The sequence below is a fragment of the Myodes glareolus genome, chromosome 27 (assembly GCF_982192425.1).
Source record: "Myodes glareolus chromosome 27, mMyoGla1.1, whole genome shotgun sequence".
Classification (NCBI taxonomy): domain Eukaryota; kingdom Metazoa; phylum Chordata; class Mammalia; order Rodentia; family Cricetidae; genus Myodes; species Myodes glareolus.
In genome coordinates, this window is record NC_142052.1 from 34,967,830 (window position 1) to 34,987,196 (window position 19,367).

General features: G+C 45.0%; 1 protein-coding gene across 3 annotated transcripts in view; it reads left to right on the forward strand.

The window, feature by feature from the left end:
• The window catches only part of Nab1 (NGFI-A binding protein 1), a 45,170-nt gene extending 41,720 nt beyond the window's left edge, over positions 1 to 3,450 (forward strand). For all 3 annotated transcript variants that reach the window (XM_087902412.1, XM_087902413.1, XM_048456035.3), the window contains one exon: positions 1,551 to 3,450. In XM_087902412.1, the coding sequence (XP_087758538.1) occupies positions 1,551 to 1,639 (89 nt within the window). In that variant the 3' untranslated portion in view covers positions 1,640 to 3,450. The remainder of the gene's footprint in view (positions 1 to 1,550) is intronic.
• The last annotated feature ends 15,917 nt before the right edge of the window (positions 3,451 to 19,367 follow it).

Here is a 19,367-nt window from a genome sequence, read left to right on the forward strand (position 1 = left end):
AAAAAACATGGAGTCTGATTCGTGTTGGCCAGGGACTCCTGAACATGGGACCTGTCCCGGAGTGTGGTTCATATGTACTGCGTGTCAGTCCTGAACATGGGACCTGTCCCGGAGTATGGTTCATATGTACCGCGTGTCAGTCCTGAACATGGGACCTGTCCCGGAGTGTGGCTCATATGTACCGTGTGTCAGTCCTGAACATGGGACCTGTCCCGGAGTGTGGCTCATATGTACTGCGTGTCAGTCCTGAACATGGGACCTGTCCCGGAGTGTGGTTCATATGTACCGTGTGTCAGTTCTGAACATGGGACCTGTCCCAGAGTGTGGCTCATATGTACCGCGTGTCAGTCCTGAACATGGGACCTGTCCCGGAGTGTGGCTCATATGTACCGCGTGTCAGTCCTGAACATGGGACCTGTCCCGGAGTGTGGCTCATATGTATCGCGTGTCAGTCCATCGAAGACTATTTTTCTTAAGGAAAATAAGTAGAAATGACACATATTCCATGTGACCCAGAGTTCTCCCTGCTTCTCATAAGTCTGCCTGTAAAGTGGGTACTCCCACAGGATCATTGTAAGCCATAACCAAGAGCGTGTGAGCCGTCCAGTTGGTAAAAAGCAAAGGACTGTGGCTGTTCTTCCTACCCCTCAGTGCGAATTAAATCCCTTTCTGTGTAGAAAGGCTTGCAAACAGTGGGTTATCTATCCGTGTTCACATGGGGTAAGTCTGTTGTTTCCCTTTGTATAGCCCTTTCAAGAGATGTGTGTGTGTGTGCTTTATGTATATGTATATGTGTTTGCACATATGTAGTGTGTGTGTGTGTGTGTATCTCCAAGTATTAGTGCATTGCGTAAAGATTGCACTTCACATTTAGTGGCCTCCATTGTTAAAATAACTATTAATAAAACTCCATGGAATCTTTGCTTAGGAAAGTAAACTTTTCATTCTTTATTCCCACTTGATTCCCCAGTTTAGAATGCCATTGGGCGTCTAGACGTAGTTTCGTATTTAAAATTGAAGATGTATTTCGATCACAATTTATATGTGACATGTTTGATTCCATGTACTGACCACAGTGCAGTGAGCATTTTAGAAGGGTCTGTTTATTCATATACATTTCCTGGTTACCCCTCCTGCTCTGTGTAAGATACTTTGCTCATTTTATAGGTAAGGACATGAAGATTCAGCTGGTAACTCACTGATTTAAAGCTAGCAGTTGATGTAGTTGGGGGTTAAATGGAACTGTGGTTTGTTTTTGTTTGCTTTGTTTTTTGTTTGTTTTTCATCTTGTTTTGTGGTCCTGACTGGCTGGCTGGCTACTCTCCACTTAGCCCAAGCTGACCTGGAACTTAAAGCAGTCCTCCTGCCTCAGCCTCTTGGGAATGTCCTGGGAATACATCACTGCCATGTTCAGCCAAAACCCACGCTTTTAACCATGAGTCTGTAAATAAAATTCCATGTAGAATTTCACAATTGTTATTAGTCAGAACTGTTTGCTGTGAGATGCGGGGCTTTAATAACTTGACTCTTTCTGGTTCTGTTTGACGCAGAGAGCCTTGGCATCTTAAAAGACTACCCTCACTCTTCTTTCCCCTTGGAAAAGAAAGCTATCAAGACGGAGCCCGAAGACCCAAGATAGCTGAGATTCTCCCTTCTCCCACTGTTCTCTGCAAATGGCACCGGATTCAAGGATAATGCTCCATCATAGAATAAGCCTTAATAACCAGTGTTGCCTCATTCAGCTCAAACAGATCACAGCCAAAGCATAAGAACTCACACAGTCTGTGGAAACCAGGACAAAGCAGCAGCCACAGAGGAGGAAATCAAGAGAGCGTTGCAATGTAATAAGCACTGACCGTTACCTTTCTCTGTAAGTTGTTCGTATGGAGAGGCTCAATATTGTAAGCATCCACTATTTAAGAGTGTACAACGTGTCTGTGTAATTTATAGAAGCCAATCTAGGTGTTGAAACCTTTTGTCTAAACCTTAGGTCTAATAGATGTGGGTACCATTCTTTTTACTTGAAATTCTGTCTCAACGTATTTACCGTCAATGTCACCATCAACGTTTAGGACGCGTGCAGTCGTACAGAGAAGGCCTAAGCAAGGTAGCAGTGGGCATGGTGGCGGTGAGACAGGGGGAAAGACAGAAGGCAACTACTCAGTTTACACCAAGGAAAAGGCTGTGTACCGACTACTTGATTAAAATCGATGTTGGTTCATGGGGAATGTGTAGCCTGTGTATGACAGCCGCTCGAGCTGTAAGAAAGTAGGGCAGACGACCTGAAATAAATGAGCTAAGGTGTGCGAGCCCTGACGTGAAACACTGGCGTTTCCGAATACGTTGAGTAAATTAAGGCAGAGTGAGTTAACCCTCAATGTGATAAAGATGGCGACCTGGGTGAATCGGCGTGGCGTGTGTGTCTTGTTTTTAGTTCCGTGGTAGATCACGGCTGTGATAAATACTGGTTCCCCACTCCGCTCTACGGAACTCCGCTGACCGCGTGTCCTGTGCGATGTCTGCACCCCAGTCTCTAACCACTGTCACTGTCGCTGTCCGCTGTGACCCGTGGAAGAGGGTCACGGTAGAAACGCCGGGAAGCTGCTTTCAGGCCTTCAGATGGCTTCTCTCCCTTCCTCCGCGTTCCCATGGGACCAGGGCGGTTTGCCCACTGCGGAAGTCTTCCGGACCTCGGCCTCTGGGCTACCCTGATGCTGATTGTTGTGGTTTCCCCGCACACTTGGCGAGCGTGAGAGCAGATGACTAGAACGTTCAGTTTCTAACATTAGCCACAGCACTGGTCAGTAGTCGCCCAGTATTTTCCTGAACCACTTCCTGTATTCTGTAATCTATTTTGAGAAATGTATGGGGTCCTCTTTTTTTAAGAAAACAAAACAAAACAAAACAAAACAAACTTGTGTCTTACATTTCAGGATTGTAGATTTTAACGTGCAGGTTTTAGGAGATGGAATCTTCTAGCTCGTATTGGTCTGTTTCTCCGAGGCCTAGACCCTGCGTCTTCGGCTCTAGAAGTAGGTGTCCTTGAGTAACATACTTTTCTGACTTCCAAGCTTAGAGATAAAGAAGCACAAAAAAAAAAATAAAAAAGTTCAGTAGACTACAGTTTTTATTTTATAGACACTAATGTATTAAACTTGCTATACATTAAAGCAAATAATATATATTTTTATTTGAACGGTGTATATAAATTAGATGATATAACTAGTGATTTTTTTTTTCTTCATTTGGTTTAAGATATTTTCACTGAACAAGGTCAATTGGTTACCTCAGTATTACAGCCAATATAACCCCAGGGACCATTTCTCCCCAAGTCTGTATTATCTTTATTGTGTGGATTCTGAATTTTTTTTTTGTGATACTTAAAACTGTTGATGAGATGAGCGCACTTCTTTGCTTCCTGTGGCAATAAAGATTTCTGTGCCTCATGGATCGATGCTTAGAGCCTTTCAACAGCCGTGACGCTGCCTGATCGCCTCAGTGTGTGTCAGGGCCCAAGGTAACCTTAGCTTTTTTCTTCCCGTGACACTGGGGGCTGAACACGGAGGCCTCCCACATGGACCAGGTTCTACTACTGAGTGATAGGTCTTCTTCTATGTTTTTCTTCTGAGACAGGATTATTAACTTGCCTGAGCGGGCCTTGAGTTAGCTCTGTAGACCAGAGCCGTCGTGGTTATCTTGGGAGGCCCTTCCTAGTGTGAGGCTCACACATCTCACACTTGAGGTAGTTAAGTATTAACGGTCCAGCACCATTTTGTTTATGGCTTTGATATTGCTCTGAATCTTCCAAAGAAAACTAAGAGACAGGTAGGAGCTCCTGCTCACTGCAGGGACATGTGCTTGGTTTTCTTTGGAAGATTCAGAATGCGAGGAGATAAGATAGCAAATATTTAAAATCATCAAACCCCTCTTCTGGTCGAGCTGTGTGCCAGCGTCGTTTCGGGGAAATTCAAGCCTGTTTACTTGCTCTTAACCGTGGACATCCTCAGGAATGAGAGTCTCCAGCGGGCTTCACGTTAACCAAGCATCCTGACATTGCTGTTGAAAACCCAAATTGATCTCAGAAACCTTGGTGATAGCTGACTCCGTAGTGACCTTTCAAGACAAACCTTTGCAACACCTAAGTGATCAAATGCTAACACTGTGGTAGCATTTTTTATTTCTGAGTGAGCGATGGCTCAATCTTCCAAACTGCCGTGGATTCTACTGATTATGAAAATGAAGAAAAACCATCACTGTTTCTTATCAGAACGTGTGAACGAGAGGTTTGAGTTCTTAATGTTTTTAAATTTTACATTTGGTTTACATGTGTTCTGTCTGTTTAGCAAGTTTTTACCACGGTTTTTAAAAGAATCATAAATGAGAGCAGGTTTTATTATAAATTTAGTTGTTAGAACTCTTTCCTTCCTTCCCTCCCTTCCTCTCTCTGTCTCTTTTTTCCCTTTTTCCCTCCCTCACTCCTTCCCTTCCTATTTTCCCGTTCGTTAGGCCACATGATTCTTAAGCATTACAACAGTGTCCTTTTGAAGTCTGCTCTCCCGGATCCGATTCTCTGGTCACAATTTCCACAATCGTTCTTCTGATAGCTCCGCTTCCGTCCAAGCCTCCCCGTAGAAGATTGGAAGGCTAGTTTCTGCCAGTTCATCTTCAACCAAAGAATCTGTCTAAGATGTTTGTAGCAATTCAGTACCAGCTTCAAGAAAAAAAAAAACATTTGAAATACATCACATAACATTAATCTTAGGGTTTCAGCATTCATGATCTGTCTAAGATGTCTGTAGTCACTCAGTACGACCTTCAAAAAGAAACATTTGAAATCTATCACACAGCATTAATCTTAGGGTTTCTCTCTGCATTCATGTGAAATGCTAGCTACTAGTATTTCTACTTTTAAAATATTTGATTGGGCCAGTAGAAGGCCAGTCTCTAGGCAGTCTTTGAAGGCTGAGGCGAAGATCACTGTGAGTTTTGAGTTCGGCCTCCACAGAAAGACTGTCTCGAAAGGAGAAGCGTGCATCGGTAAATAAAAAGTGTATATATTCGAGTGCACCAGACCACCATTAATTCCTTTTGAAAATATGCTTATTGTGTGTGCATGATATGTGAGTGGCACATGGGCCGTGGCCCACGTGCATGGGAGCAGAGGACAGCTCGGTGGAGCTGGCTCCTCTCTTGGCACGGGTTTGGACGCAGGTGGCTAGGCTTGCGTGGCACCTTTACCATGAGCCACATCAGCGGCCCTGCCCTTTTCATTTCTGTGTAGAGTGCATGCTGATTACCACCAACTAAGACACCTAGGTGGGACCGTGTCCCCCGATGGTGCGTCCATGGGTGACCCCTCTCGGTCAGTTTGCTTGCCTTTGCTAAGCTTTCGGGAGAGTGGCTTTGAGCTGGTCGTGCTCCACAGCATCACAAAACAGATTATTAACATCTATAGAAATTGAGACCCTGACATGAAGGCAATTTTTGGTTCCAGAACCTAAGTCCATTGTTACTGTCCGATAGTTAAGCGCAGAGACTCCTGCGTCCAGCGCTGTCACCGAGCTATGTTCCTAGCACCGTGTTTTCTAATCTTCATAATCGCTGTCTGCTTAAGCGTCTTGTACATTCTCCAGAGAATCAACCTGCTTCCTCACAACCCCAAAGAGACATTCACAGCAGGTGTTGCCGCCAGGACCCGTGCCTCACATGCAGGAAGTACATGGCCACACAGGCTGTGGTGGGAATCCTGCAACAGCGGCCTTCTCCATCAACCTCAGAGGGCCACATTTTTGACGTTTCCTGATAGTCCAAACAATTTTCTGACCAGCGCGCGAGGCTCGCTGTGGGTGAGAGCCACATAAATTAGACGGGGCTTCGTATTTACACATTCTGAAACCTTATGAGTCATCTTCGTATTCAAAGTTTGCGCCTCATAAATTTAGGCTGAGAGTGCCGTGTTTAGCACCCACGCACATCCTAGGCCATTCGCTAACGGTCTTCAGCACCCTATCTTGACAGGTCATTTAGGCGTGAGCACTCGGGGAGATGATTAAGTAGTGTGTGGGTGGGATCCTGCCAGTAACCAGCTCAGCGTAGCCGTCGGTGACTTTTTGAAGCTGACTGCTGTTGTCAGGTGTCACCTGTGGTCCAGCCCTGAACCTGCTCTGGTCCTTCCCTGACGGGGCTTTCTTTGTGAAGACCTATGTCCTCACGCGTAGGTCTCACCGTTTTCCTTTTATTTAACACGCTTGCTTTCCCCTCTCTGGTCCTGACTAGGAAAGAGTGGTTTTCCATCAACAGTCAATGTTGACAAGGCCATCCTTGCCCTTCCAGCCAGTCTTTCTGCTGTCAAAGCATGACTGTATTTACTGTATCACTCCACCTTGTGTGTGTGTGTGTGTGTATGTATGTGTGTATCCACGTTCATAGCTAACTCGTTCATTCATTTGGCTGATAAAACACAAGGCAGCTTGTGCGATGGGATCAGGCTATCACAGCGACAGCTAAGCACTTTATTCCAGTACTTAGGGTGGCCAATGACGGTTCCCATTTAGAATTAACACTGACTGTGACATAAACGGAAATCATCTAGTTTTTCCAAAGAACATGCTTGATACTGCAATGTTTTAGATGGGGAAAAAGGAGTTTCCTTCACCGAGACCAAGCTTGTGTTTACAAGGGAGAGGGTCACTTTGTTTTTTATTATTAAAAGACAGAACTGGTTCTGTCTAGTGAGGCAGATGACCTAATCTTAAACTAGTCGTAACTGCAATGGAGGGGTGTTGGCAAAGCCACAGTTTCCTGGCACAGGCCAACAGCCTTACATTTAACCTACAGTCTCCGTCGTTCAATGTTGGCACCTCAGCTGTGCAGATAGGACACACCCCTAAGATGTGGTGATGGTTACTACACACCTGTGCTAGTCCTTCACACCGTAAACAGACATCTCTGAAACCCGGGAACATGAACACTGCCCAGAGAACACGTTCTGCGGATTCGGCTTAAATATTCACGTATGAAGAGACTCTAGACTTGCATGGAATGATCATGTTTATGGCAGTGTGAGTCGGGTGAGTTCCGGGACTACAGCAGAGACTCCTGAAGGCAGCCAACACACTGAAGGCCAAGGTCGAAGCCAGAAATTAAATAAACCAACTGCTTTGGCACGAAACCGCCAAGGTGGGGTGTGAAATAGGCCCATACTCTTAGGGATGGGGTAGAGAATCTGAATAAAGATCAGAGAGAAACAGCAAGGAGAATCCCAGCTAAACCCGATCCCTAGAAACTCTGGGCAAAGGATTATCTGAGAAACAGAAGTTTTTGAAGAAGAAGGGGAACAGTACAAGAAGGCTGGAAATACCCCAGAATAATACAGACTGGATGCTTGAGTGTTTCAAGAAGCTCCACAGGGTTTAACGGGGCCTCTGGCTGTGGCAAGCGGAGTGAGGGTGTTGTTGGAGATATTCAATCTCAGCTCAAACTGAATGCGCAGAGCAGGGCATAAAGGATGTGCAGTCAGTTGATAGTTCGTCCAGCAAACATTTGCTAAGGCATTTGCCTAAGCCGGGTGGTGGTGGTGTGCACGCCTTTAATCCCAGCACTCGGGAGGCAGAGGCAGGCGGATCTCTGTGAGTTCGAGGCCAGCCTGGTCTATAAGAGCTGGTGACATAGAGAAACCCTATCTCAAAAAACAAAAACAAACAAATAAAAAGACATTTGCCTAAAGATGTCCAGGCACACGCAGGATTAGGATGTAGGTAAAGAAGATCTTTAGCTGTCTCTGCCTCCGGGGACACCTCTGTCTAGCAGAAGTGACTTTATAATTTAAATGTCTAGCTTGTGACCCCTGGATAGACATTAACCATGGTTAGGAACTTAGGAAATGGGCTTTCCAAAGGGAAATTTAGGAAGGAAAGTTTGGTAGTCAACATTTTGTTTGGGAGAATTCTGGAGCCGTTCGCCTATGTGGAAAGAGCTGTCTTACAAGCCGCAAGAAATGATGGAGGAGGCTGGACATAGAGTTCATCAGGAGTGTTCGCCTAGTGTGGGTGAGGCCCTAGTTACAATTCCCAGCACTGGGGTGGACGCTGGAAAGGAAAGGACCGAAGAGAGAGTAAGATCTAAGCTGAAGTTAAGGACTTCATTTGAGTTTGATCCCCAAACCTATGTAAAAAGCCAGGTGTGGCGGCATGGTGGCATTCATGCATAGCCCACTTGGTGGTCAGTGAGAGAGTCTATATGAGAGAGAGAGAGAGAGACAGACAGAGGGGGGGGGGAGGGAGGGAGAAAGGAGAAGGGAAAGGAAGGGAAGAGAGGAGAAGGAAGGAAGGAAGGAAAGAAAGAAAAGAAAAATGAAGGAAGGACCACGTGGAAGGAACAAGAAAGGCTGTTGTCTTCTGGGCCCCGCGCATATCAACACACAAAACCCTCAGGAACCCTGTGGTGAATGGCTGAGATGTGTTTTGTGCGTTCTTTATGGACCACAAGTGGCGGCCAGTTAGTTGTATTTCAGACCGCAGTTTGTTTTAACCTCGTTTGCATCTGTAAATTACAAGGAGGAAGGGTTAATTGACTATCCTGAACTCTGTCTTCCTTTCCTGCACCCAGTGAGAAATTTCTAGAAACTCAATGGCTTAAAGCTTGCGAGGTGGATGTTATCACCGCAGTTATGACCTAAAGCTTACAAGCCAGTAGATCTGGTGCTGGCATCCTTCATGTGATGAAAGGGAAAACCACCAAGAAATTCCATTGAATTTCAAGAACCCATTGATACTGAGAGGAGGAATCCATTTTCATGCTGTGTGTTGCTTTTCTCCTGATTGCTTTCTGTGATAAGGAAGGAAACACAGACTGTTTAAGAGCGTAAGTCGCCTCTCCAGGGCCCCGTGGCCAGTGTGAGGGTCCCTGTGACCTGGCTGTGCAGAAGCTGAGAGGAAACGGTGTGGGTAACTTAAGATAACCCAGGCCCCCTGCTTGCAGCATTCTGTTCCCATCTCTCTTTCTCCTGTCTTATGTCATTCGGGACCTCCTGCCCAGGGCATAGTGCTTCCCACAGTGCCCTGGGTATTCATCTATCAATTGGCAATCAAGACAGCCCCTCCACAAGCATGCCCACCGCCAACCTGATAGGCACTTCCTCAACTGAGACTCTCAGGTGATTCTAAGCTGAACAAATTGATATTAATTTAAAACTAACCATCGGGGCTGGAGAGATGGTTCGTCTGCCTTTACAGCGGACTCGGGTTCACTTCTGGGAACCTACATAGCAGTTCACCACCATCTGTAACTCCAATCCCATACGGAGGACCTGACAGCCCTTTTCCTGCTTCCATGGGTACCAGGCATGCACGTGGCACACATTCACACATGCAAGCAAAACACACATAAAATAAAACAAAACATAAAACTAACTAACCAAAAGACACATCGTCCTGACTCTATTCACAGGCTAGAAAGTCAGATAGAACTACCTGGCATATGCGAATCCACTATGCATGCCTGTGAATTCAGGGCCGATAACTCTTAATTTCCTCTCCTCCCAGTCCCTATCATAACATGTATCTCAAAGGGTAGATGGAAACCCCACAGAATGACAGATTGGGCAACCCCTAAACTTCTTAGCTGAGCAGATTCGTGTAACAGAAACCTTGTTTTGTTTTTTGGTTTTTTTTTTTCTCTTTTTCTTCAGTAGAATGACTTTTTGTTGTTGCTTTTTGTTTTTTGAGACAGGGTTTCTCTGTAGCTTTGGAGCCTGTCCTGGAACCAGCTCTTGTAGCCCAGGTTGGCCTCGAACTCACAGAGATCCGCCTGCCTCTGCCTCCCGAGTGCTGGGATTAAAGGCGTGCGCCACCACCGCCCAGCTAGAATGAATTTTAAACTACAAAATACCAATATTCTTAACCCGAGTTATAGGTCACCCTCGTAGACATCTGGATGTTCCTAAGAACCTTGTTTCTTTTTTCTTTTTTCTTTCTTTCTTTCTTTCTTTCTTTCTTTCTTCCTTCCTTCCTTCCTTCCTTCCTTCCTTCCTTTCTTTCTTTAAACTTCTACTACTATTTATACACAGTTGTCATGGTTTCAAAACCAAGCCATGGCTGAGCACCCAGTGCAACGTTTGTAATCCCAGCCCTCAGAAAGTGGAGTCAGTATTGGAGTTCAAGGTCAACCTCTACTACACGGTGAATTTAAACAGCCAAAATAGCCATCCTAATCTCTATGAATGATGGATTTAATGAATTTAATCCATGAAAGTAAACCTGCTGCCTCTGCTTATAGCTTCTACTACTAAAAGCAAGTGTGCACATGACCAGCCTAGACAGAGTGTGTCCATGCACAAGGGTGCACATGACCAGCCTAGACCGAGTGTGTCCATGCACAAATGTGCACATGACCAGCCTAGATGGAGTGTGTCCATGCACAAGTGTGTCCAACCACAAGCTAGGGATGAAGAGACCCTGGAATGACAAGACCTCTAACACTCTAAGATTTTACAAACCTACAACTCATTATTCATGAGCGCAAGGCAATTAATTTTTATAAGTAACTGTGAATTAGGGAAGCTTTTCTAACTTAACAACGACTTTTAAAATTTCCATCAGAGCAGGGAGATGCCCCAATGGATAAGAGCACTAGCCACGCAAGCCTGATGCCCACACAGACCCTGGAACCCACACAAAAGGCTGGATACACTAGCACGCATCTGTAATCTCAGCTCTCCTGAGAAGAAAGGGAGGCAGACAGGAGACTCACCCAGAAGCTTAGGGGTCAACTGGCCTGACATCCACGGCCATTCTACAACAAGAGAGACCCTGCCTCAAAGCAAGGTGGAGGGCAAGAACCCACTCCGAGAAGTAGCCATCTGGCCCCCACTTGCTCACACTCACACGCACATCACACACACACACACACACACACACACACACACACACACACACACCATAAATGAACTTAAACAAATAAAACAAATAAAATTCTCTTCATTCTCTCCTTATTTCTTTACAACACATCAACTTATTCCTATAGTAGGGAATGCACTGGCAATCTGATTTGGTAAATGTTATCATGTGGACTCTGACATCCAGACCAGAGAAGCTAAGAAAATTTCGTGGAAAGAATATACAATGCTGAGATTGTTTGCCCAGTCCGTAGGGAGCCTGAGCTAAGGTCTCACCCCCACCAGGTGAGAGAGTCTGGAGAGATTCCCCCTGTTCCGTGCTTGTTTCCTTCCTGCTGTTTGACAGGTCATGGACCCTTGGGAAGCACCTACTCTATTATTCCGATAAATAAACATGACAATAAAATGAGCCCCGGCTTCTTGCTGTACCCAGGTCTACATCACTCAACCCTCCTCAGAGAAGTTACTTCTTGCGGAGGGTGACAACCAACACAGAGTCCCACAGTCTACAGAAAACGAGAGTGCTTACAGTGCCCGGCCTGGATGTCTATGTCACGCCAGACAGATTACAGGTGCCAGGGGCGGTGAATGACTTCAGTCCAGTTGTTTCCAGACGCACCGAGGGCCATGTCCCTGCCACCCCACAGCAGCTGGGACAGCAAGCTCAGGTCAGACCAAGCTCAAGCCAGGCAAATCCCAGCTTGGAGAGAGAAAGCAGACATGAAGTCCCACCCTCACTGGAGAACTATTGATATTTAATTGCTGCTGGGGGTGGGAAAGTTGGCGTTCTTCAGTGGTATATTGGCCCCACTGTAGCAGGCTTTCTCAGAACATCAGCCCCCAAATCATGGCACAGAGACTTATTATTAATTATGAAGACTCGGCCTTAACGGAGGCTTGTTTCTAGCTAGCTTTTTAAACTTTAATTAACCCGTTTCTGTTCACGAAAAATGCTGCCCCAAGGCTCGTTGACCTCATCTACAAACCGTCCATCCTGTTTTCTTGTCTCCTCCTGGCCCCTGGCTGGCTGCCTGGCTCCCTTTTCTCCCTGCCAGCCAGCCCGCCTATCCCTCCTCTGCCTAGCTATTGACTGTTCAACTTTTTATTAGACCAATCAGACACCTTAGACAGGCAAGGTGAAACTGCAACACATCTTTGCATAGCTAAACAAATGTTCTATTCCACGACACCCCACTGCAGGACAAGTGCTCACAGCGGAAGTAGTCAGCCAACACAAACTGGATAAACTCAGTATAAAAGGGGAGGGTGATTATGAGACTGACGCACTGCCTACTGCGCTAAGAGGGAAGCAGAGGGAGGGAGATCGTGAGCAAGGAAAGCAAAATCAGAGGGGGCCTTCATCTGACGATGGATGGAGATAGAGACGGAGACCCACATTGGAGCACTGGAAGCCAGGACCACGAAGGGTGCATTCACCCACTGATACAAGGGGACTGATCGAATGAGAGCTCACCAAGGCCAGCTGGACTGGGATTGAACAAGCATGCGATCCAACCGGACTCTCTGAATGTGATTGACATGGGGGCTGACTGAGCCCCCAAGGTCCAAATGAAGACGGAGAAGCCATTGACAATGGCACTGGGACTTGTTTCGTCTGCATGGACTGGCTTTTTGGGATCCTGGCCTGTCTGGATGCTCACCTTCCTGGACCTGGAGGGAGGAGGAAGGAACTTGGATTTCCCACAGGGCAGGAAACCCTGACTGCTCTTGGGAATGGTGAGGGAGGGGGAGAGGGAGTAGGGAGAGTGGGGGGAGGAAGTGGAAAGAGTGTTTTCGAATACTTGAATAAACAAGTCTAATGGGAAAAAAAAAGAAAAGTAATAAAAAAAGGGGGGAGGGTGACAAATAGCAAGGACATTTTACAACTAGTGCATAGGAAACACGAGCTGGAATCTCAATTCATCGACCCTTGCTTGGCTGCCACCAAGACCATTGATGTCTCCACCCGCCAAGTGTGATTACGGTAGTGTGCCACCATCCCTAGCTTTTTGCTTGCGTGCTAGGGAGTCAAATTCAGGTCCTAAGGCCTGCATGCCAAACTCTTGCCCATTGCCATGTCCCCAGCCCCCAAGTAATCGTTAGCATGTATTGAAACAAGAGTTCTCAGTATCCACAAATGTTCTCTTTCCACTGAAGAGCAGGGTTTGTTTATTTGCTGCCTTCTCACCTTTGGGGGCTTCATTTAAGCATGCAGAAGGCCTATGATGCAATAGAAGAAAACTGGGTGATTCCCAGCACCTGGATTCTGCCACTGTATTCATGGGCTACTTAACAAATCTTACTTAGTTAGGTTTTCAGAGACAGAATGTTGCTGTGTAGCCCAGGTTGGTCTTGAATTCACATTTTCTGGTCTCTGCCTTCCGAGCTCTGAGATTACAGCACAGGCCACTATGTCCAGCCCCTACATCATGATTTTTTTTTTTTGCTAGATCTCATTTTCCTTTTGTGAAAGGGGTTTAAGCAGACATAGGGGGTTTCCTAAAGCCCGCTGGCCAGTTAGTCTAGTCAAGTCAGCAAGTTTCATGTTCCGTGAGAGATCTTGTCTCTAACCACAAGGTGGAGAGAGATGGAGAAAGACAGCCATTATCACCTTCTAGCCTTCACACGCATGGGTACCAGGAGGTCAGCAGGCCCTGATCTGGTTCATCTCCTCTAACTGTGTCTGGGAATATGACACCCAAGCTACCTCTGACTGTGACATGGTGGCATTACATGTGCAGCTGGCTTTTTTATTCAGTAAAATGCAACTAAAATCAGATGTAGGGAGCTGAGCTAAACATGAGTTCATCCCACAAGTAGAATCTGTGAGGAAATGGAAGGGATGGCTTTGGGACTATCTAGAGTGAGCACTGAGAAGCAGTCGCTCTGCCTTGATGCTAGATCGTTCTTTGGAGTCACATCTAGGCCTGTAACTAAAACCACAATGCTACTTTGAACATTCTGGAATCAGAGAACTTATTAAACAGGAATGCCCAGAAGCTGAAACATCCTTCATTGTTCTGATGCTGTGCATGGGAAGGGAGGAGACAAACTTGGGCTGTACTATTTTTCTTGATTTACCTGTTTTGAGTATCAGGTGATGGGGCAACAAGCCAACTCTATCAATTAATCCCTTGCCTGTAGAGAGCTACAGGATACATTCCGGTACATTCAGATCTGAGAGAGGGGCATTTGGGAAGGAATACAAAGAGATCCCAGAGAATCTGAGAACAGAATTCAACCCAGCCCCAAGGGCATCTGGAACCGAGGATGCCAGGGCCTGTGAGGCAGTGGCTCTCATCTCCCCCTCTCTGAGAGGGTGCCTTGTCTCCTCACTCTGCTTCCTTCTGCACAGTTGCTCTACCTCAGGGCAGCAGTATCTGCTTCAGGGTGTACCTGGCTATCCTGCTCAGACCAGCAATGCCTTTCTGACCAGACCCTCACAACACTCACCAAAGTCGCTAACAATGATTCCAAATTCCCCACAGGGAGAGCGTGATTGCTCCCACGATGGCCGTGAACGTGACCCAGTGAGAAACAAGAAGAGACTTGCCGGTTGTGGGGTACTGGGTGGGGGGAAGGGGGGATTCTACAACCAAACGTTGGGCGCCAGATGAAGGCATAAGTCACAAACAATCCCACACGAGTTTGGAATTATGATTAATAGAATGGTTATTTACTCAAAGGGGGAAAAACTTACAGATTACTGTCCCAGACAACGGCCCCTCTACATGATCAGGAAAGGAGTCTAGGAACCAGAAGCGGAGCCGGAAGCCAGAGAGAGAGTGGAGGACAGCCCCTGCTTTTTTAAAGAGAGAGAGGCCACGCCCCAATGGAGTGGTATCTCAGCACTCGACTGCCTGGTTAGTAGGATATATGGAGCTAACTTTCCAAGAAGGGACCTTACCCGGCTACCCACTGATCAGTTTCAGGTCAGAGTGAAAACCGTAAGGAGAGAACGCATCTCTACTGAGAGGCACATCTGGAATCCAGACAAGCAGATCACCATTGGGAGTCGGGGCAATAGCTAGCTAGCATGGGCACCACACTCATTCCCTGTATAGCACTTGGAGGGCGGGGGAATCTACTGCCTTGGTCCTGCGTCTTCCAGATGATTCCAGCCCTGAAGACCTGAAATTGCCACGGCAATCTGAACTCTTCACCTGGGACAGATGAAAGACAGTGGCAATGAATAATTCAGACTTGCGTGATGAAAGCCCTTGGCCCATATTGCTGCCTGCAATATTCATCTCTATAGTGGTTTTTTTTTTAAGACAGCTGGGGAAATGTGGCTTAGCTTTGAAACTATAAAGCCCTATTAATAAGCACTGCCTTGGTGGCTAAAAATAGAAGCTGACTTGAGCTAGCTTATGGAAAATCTCAAATTTAGTTTGTACGAACACAGGGCTGTAGGATGGAAAGGTGGCTCAGGGGTTGAGAGTACCTGAGGCTCTTCCACAGGCCTGGCATTCAGTTCCCAGCCCCCACATCAGGCAACTCACAGCCCCTGTAACCCCAGCTTTAGGGGATCCAAAGCCCTTTCCTGGGCTCCCTGAGTACAGGCACACAGGTGTCAGATACATAAACACACATACACACGTTTAGAAAGAAGAGGGGTGTTTAAGGATGAAAGGGCATCTCTAGTGGAGGGACGGAGTGGGTTGAGACCTCACCCATGCCAGTAACTTAAGCATCCCTGTGACCACCAGCTTTCCTGATGGTCGCTGCAATTTCCACACATTTTCGTCTCTGTAAGCACTTTCATCAGCTCCCTAGTTCTCAGGGAGGATGTGACGTGAAGAACAACGAACCCACCCATTCTCAAGGTGATTTTCTTGAGAGAGTAATTTGTGTGTTCGTGTGTATGTTTGCGTGTTGTTTGCATGTGAGGGTGATTTGTGTGTGTGTGCACATATGCTTGCACACCTTTGCATGTGTATTTGTGTGTCAGTGTGTGTTTGTATGTTTGGCATGCGTTTTGCACATGTAATGGCTAATGTTGGCTGTTAACTTCACACACATAGGAAGGGAGAACCTCAGTTGAAGAAGTGTTTCCAGCAGATTGGCCTGTGAGCAGTCTACAGGGCATTTTCTTGCTTGCATACTATGTTGGAGGACCCAGCCCACTGTGGGCGGTGCCAACCCAGCATATGTGGGCCTGTGATGGACAGGAAAGCTAGTTGAACATTGGTGTAGGAGTTCCTTCTGTTTGTGTGCATGCTAGTGTTGTGGTTGGAGTATATGTTTCTCTGTCTGTTTATATGTATGAGTGCTGTGTATATATATGCTATATATGTATGCCTGTATGCTTGTATTTGCATTTCTATTTGTATGTGTAAATGTGTGATTGTGCTTATGTGCATGTATCTGCCTCTGTAGTGGTGCATGCTGGCATGTGTATGTGTGTGTTGATGTGCGCATAGACGCTATTATTGATGTTTCTATTTGTATGCTTCTGGTATCTATGTGTTTATGTATGTCTTTATATGTGTTTGTGATAGTTTATTTATATATGTTTGTATGCGGTTATGTCTTTGTGTTTGTGTGTTTTTGTATGTTCTGTGTATTAGTTACTGTGTTGGTTTTTCTGTATTGTGTCTTTGTGTTTGAGTATTCCTGTGTGTCTGTGTGTATTGGTGTTTGTGTGTGTGCATGGTTGCGTTTTTGTGTATCCATATGTGCGTCTGTCTTTATGTGTGTATGTAAATGGAGACTGCTCATTTGTTTCCCAGCCGCCCAGAACTGAAATAATCACATAAAAACTATATTAGTTACAACACTGCTTGGCCAATGGCTCAAGCGTATTTCTAACTAGCTCTTATATCTTAAATTAACCCATTTCTATTCATCTGTGTATTGCCACAGTGCTGTGACTTACTGGATAAAGTTCTGGGCATCTGTCCCCTCTGGCAACATGGCATCTCCTTGACTCTGCTCTCTCTCTCTCTCTCTCTCTCTCTCTCTCTCTCTCTCTCTCTCTCTCTTCTGATTTTCTACCTGGCTTTACTCTGCTAAGCCATTGACTAAAACAGCTTTATTAACCAATGGTAATAAAACATATTCGCAGCATATACAGGGGAATCCCACATCATGTGTGTTTGTGCTGGTCTATGTATTTGTGTGTTTGCATTCATGAGTATGTTTTTGCATGTATGTTTGCATTTGTATGTTTCTGTGTTTCTAATTTTGTGTTTCTGAATTGGTGTGAGTTTGTATGTATATGTTGTTTGCGTTTGGAACTGAATTCATGCTTATGTGTTTTGTGTGTCTGCTTGTATGACTTTACATGTTTTTGTCTCTATATTGGTATGTTAATGTGTGTGCTTATGTGTTGATGTGTGATTGTGTGTGTTTCTTTATGTGTTTTGTGTGTAGTGTGTTTTTATATGTGACTGTGTTTGTGTGCTTCTGTTTGTGTGAATTTTGGTGTGTTTTGTGTGTGGACTTATACATATTTTTATTTATATGTTTATGTATGTACTTTTCTATATGTTTGTATGTGTTTCTGTATGAGTGTCATGCATTTTTCTGTGTCTATACATTTATGTTACATGTTGTATCTTTCTATGTTGTGTTTATGTATGTTGTCTGTGTTGTAGTTTGTATGTGTCTGTATATGTTTCATGGTTGTGTTTGTAGTGTCTATGTGTTTGTGTGTATGCTTGTTTGTTTGTTTTGTGAAAGGTTTTACCTGGGATTTTGTGTGTGTGTTTGTATTCATGTATGTGTGGATTTGCCTGTGTGACTGTGTGATTGTATTTCTGTATTTTCTGTGTTTGTATTTTATTTATATTTCCATGTAGCTATTGCCAATGTGTGTGTTTGTGGTTTCTCAGGTGCGTTTGCATTTGTGTTTCTGCATGTCTCCTTGTATACTGTATTGGCATTCACGTGTGTTTCATTGTGTTTGTGGGTTTGTGTGTATGAGCATTTGTGTGTGTTTATTTCTTTACATGATTGTATATATTTTGATATATTTGGTAAATGTGTGTTCTTGTATGTATGTGGTCATTTTGTGTGTGCTTATGTCTTTGTGTTTATGTTTTGTATTTCTGTGTGCCTGTATGTCTGTATTATATGCTAGTGCATTTGTATACATGTTTGTCTGTCTGTGTTGGATATTTGTTGTTTTGTGTGTGTGTTTATGTGTCTGTATCTATGCATGTGTGATTGTGTATTTTGGTGTGTTTTATATATTGGTGTAATGATGTGTGTTTTTCTGTGTTGGGATGTATGTGTTAGTTTTTATGTGTATATACATTTGGCTTTGTGTGTTTTATGTTTATATAGACTAGCTTTATGTGTTAATAGAAATGTTTGTGTGTACTTGTCTTTTTATATGTGTTTCTGTGTATTGTGCATTTGTTCTTTATATATTTGTGTTTGTGTGTGTGTGTTTCTGTGATCCTTTGATTATATTACTATGTGTGTGCATGTTCGGTTGTATTTATGTTATTCATGTCTTTCTGCTCACAGAGAGCAATCCACACTGACTAAAGGAAATTCTACCTACTTTAGCTCATATGCAAAGACCGAAACAGTGCTTTCTAAAGATTTTTGTTTTGAGTTACAAAATAGACTCTTTTGCAATAGGCTATTAGAAACACAAGTTTGAGCTTGGTGGACTTGGTCTATTTGTTTTTGTTTGGTTGGTTAGTTTTTTGAGAACTAAAGGGCTGTGGGAGTTGAAAGGAAAGACCTTAGGGAAGCAAGCATCGAGTCTATGTCCTAAGGACAACAGGAAAGAGGACTGGGCTGACACTGCCCATTGCCAGGAAGAGAGAAGGCAAGGCAAGTGGAGCCTAGACTGGTGCACTCAGCAGGATGAGAAGATGGCATAGCCGATAGCGCGGGGACAGAGAGCCGAGGACCTTGCTCCCCTTGGCTAGAAGCAACCCCTAGCGCCCAGCCTGTCTTGCAGGCATGGACAATGAGCACACACTCTGTGCCAGGAACCACAGTGAGTTGGATGTTGTTGCATCGCTACCTTGGGGCCCTTCCATCAACGTAGCACTTTGGTGTCCCAGACTCAGGAGTCTGTGCCCTTATAGACCATCAGCACTTCCAAGAGGGCAAGACGCTGCCAATGCTGACCCCAAAACACAGCTCTCGCAACGAAGGAAAATAATGACAGTCTATTCCAGAGCCAAATATGAGTGACCCTGGGTTCAGGACACAAATTCTGACCTGCCCAAATGCTATGTTTCAGTGATATGCTATTTCATGAGGGGTTTAAAGTATCAACAAAGAAAGTCGTAAATCAACACACTTTTCAAGAACATTGGTGAAACTGGAATTCAAAGCCAAATAAGTCCTTTCTCCACGACGTTTCTTGTTACTACAGTACCTATTGTAACAGCAGGATTGAAACTGAAACACCTGGTTAGAAGTCCGCCGCAATCCAAACAAATGGGGCCAGTGCATGGAGAGGCTGACCTAATTTAGGGGCTGGGAAAATTAAAAGAAGCTGTTT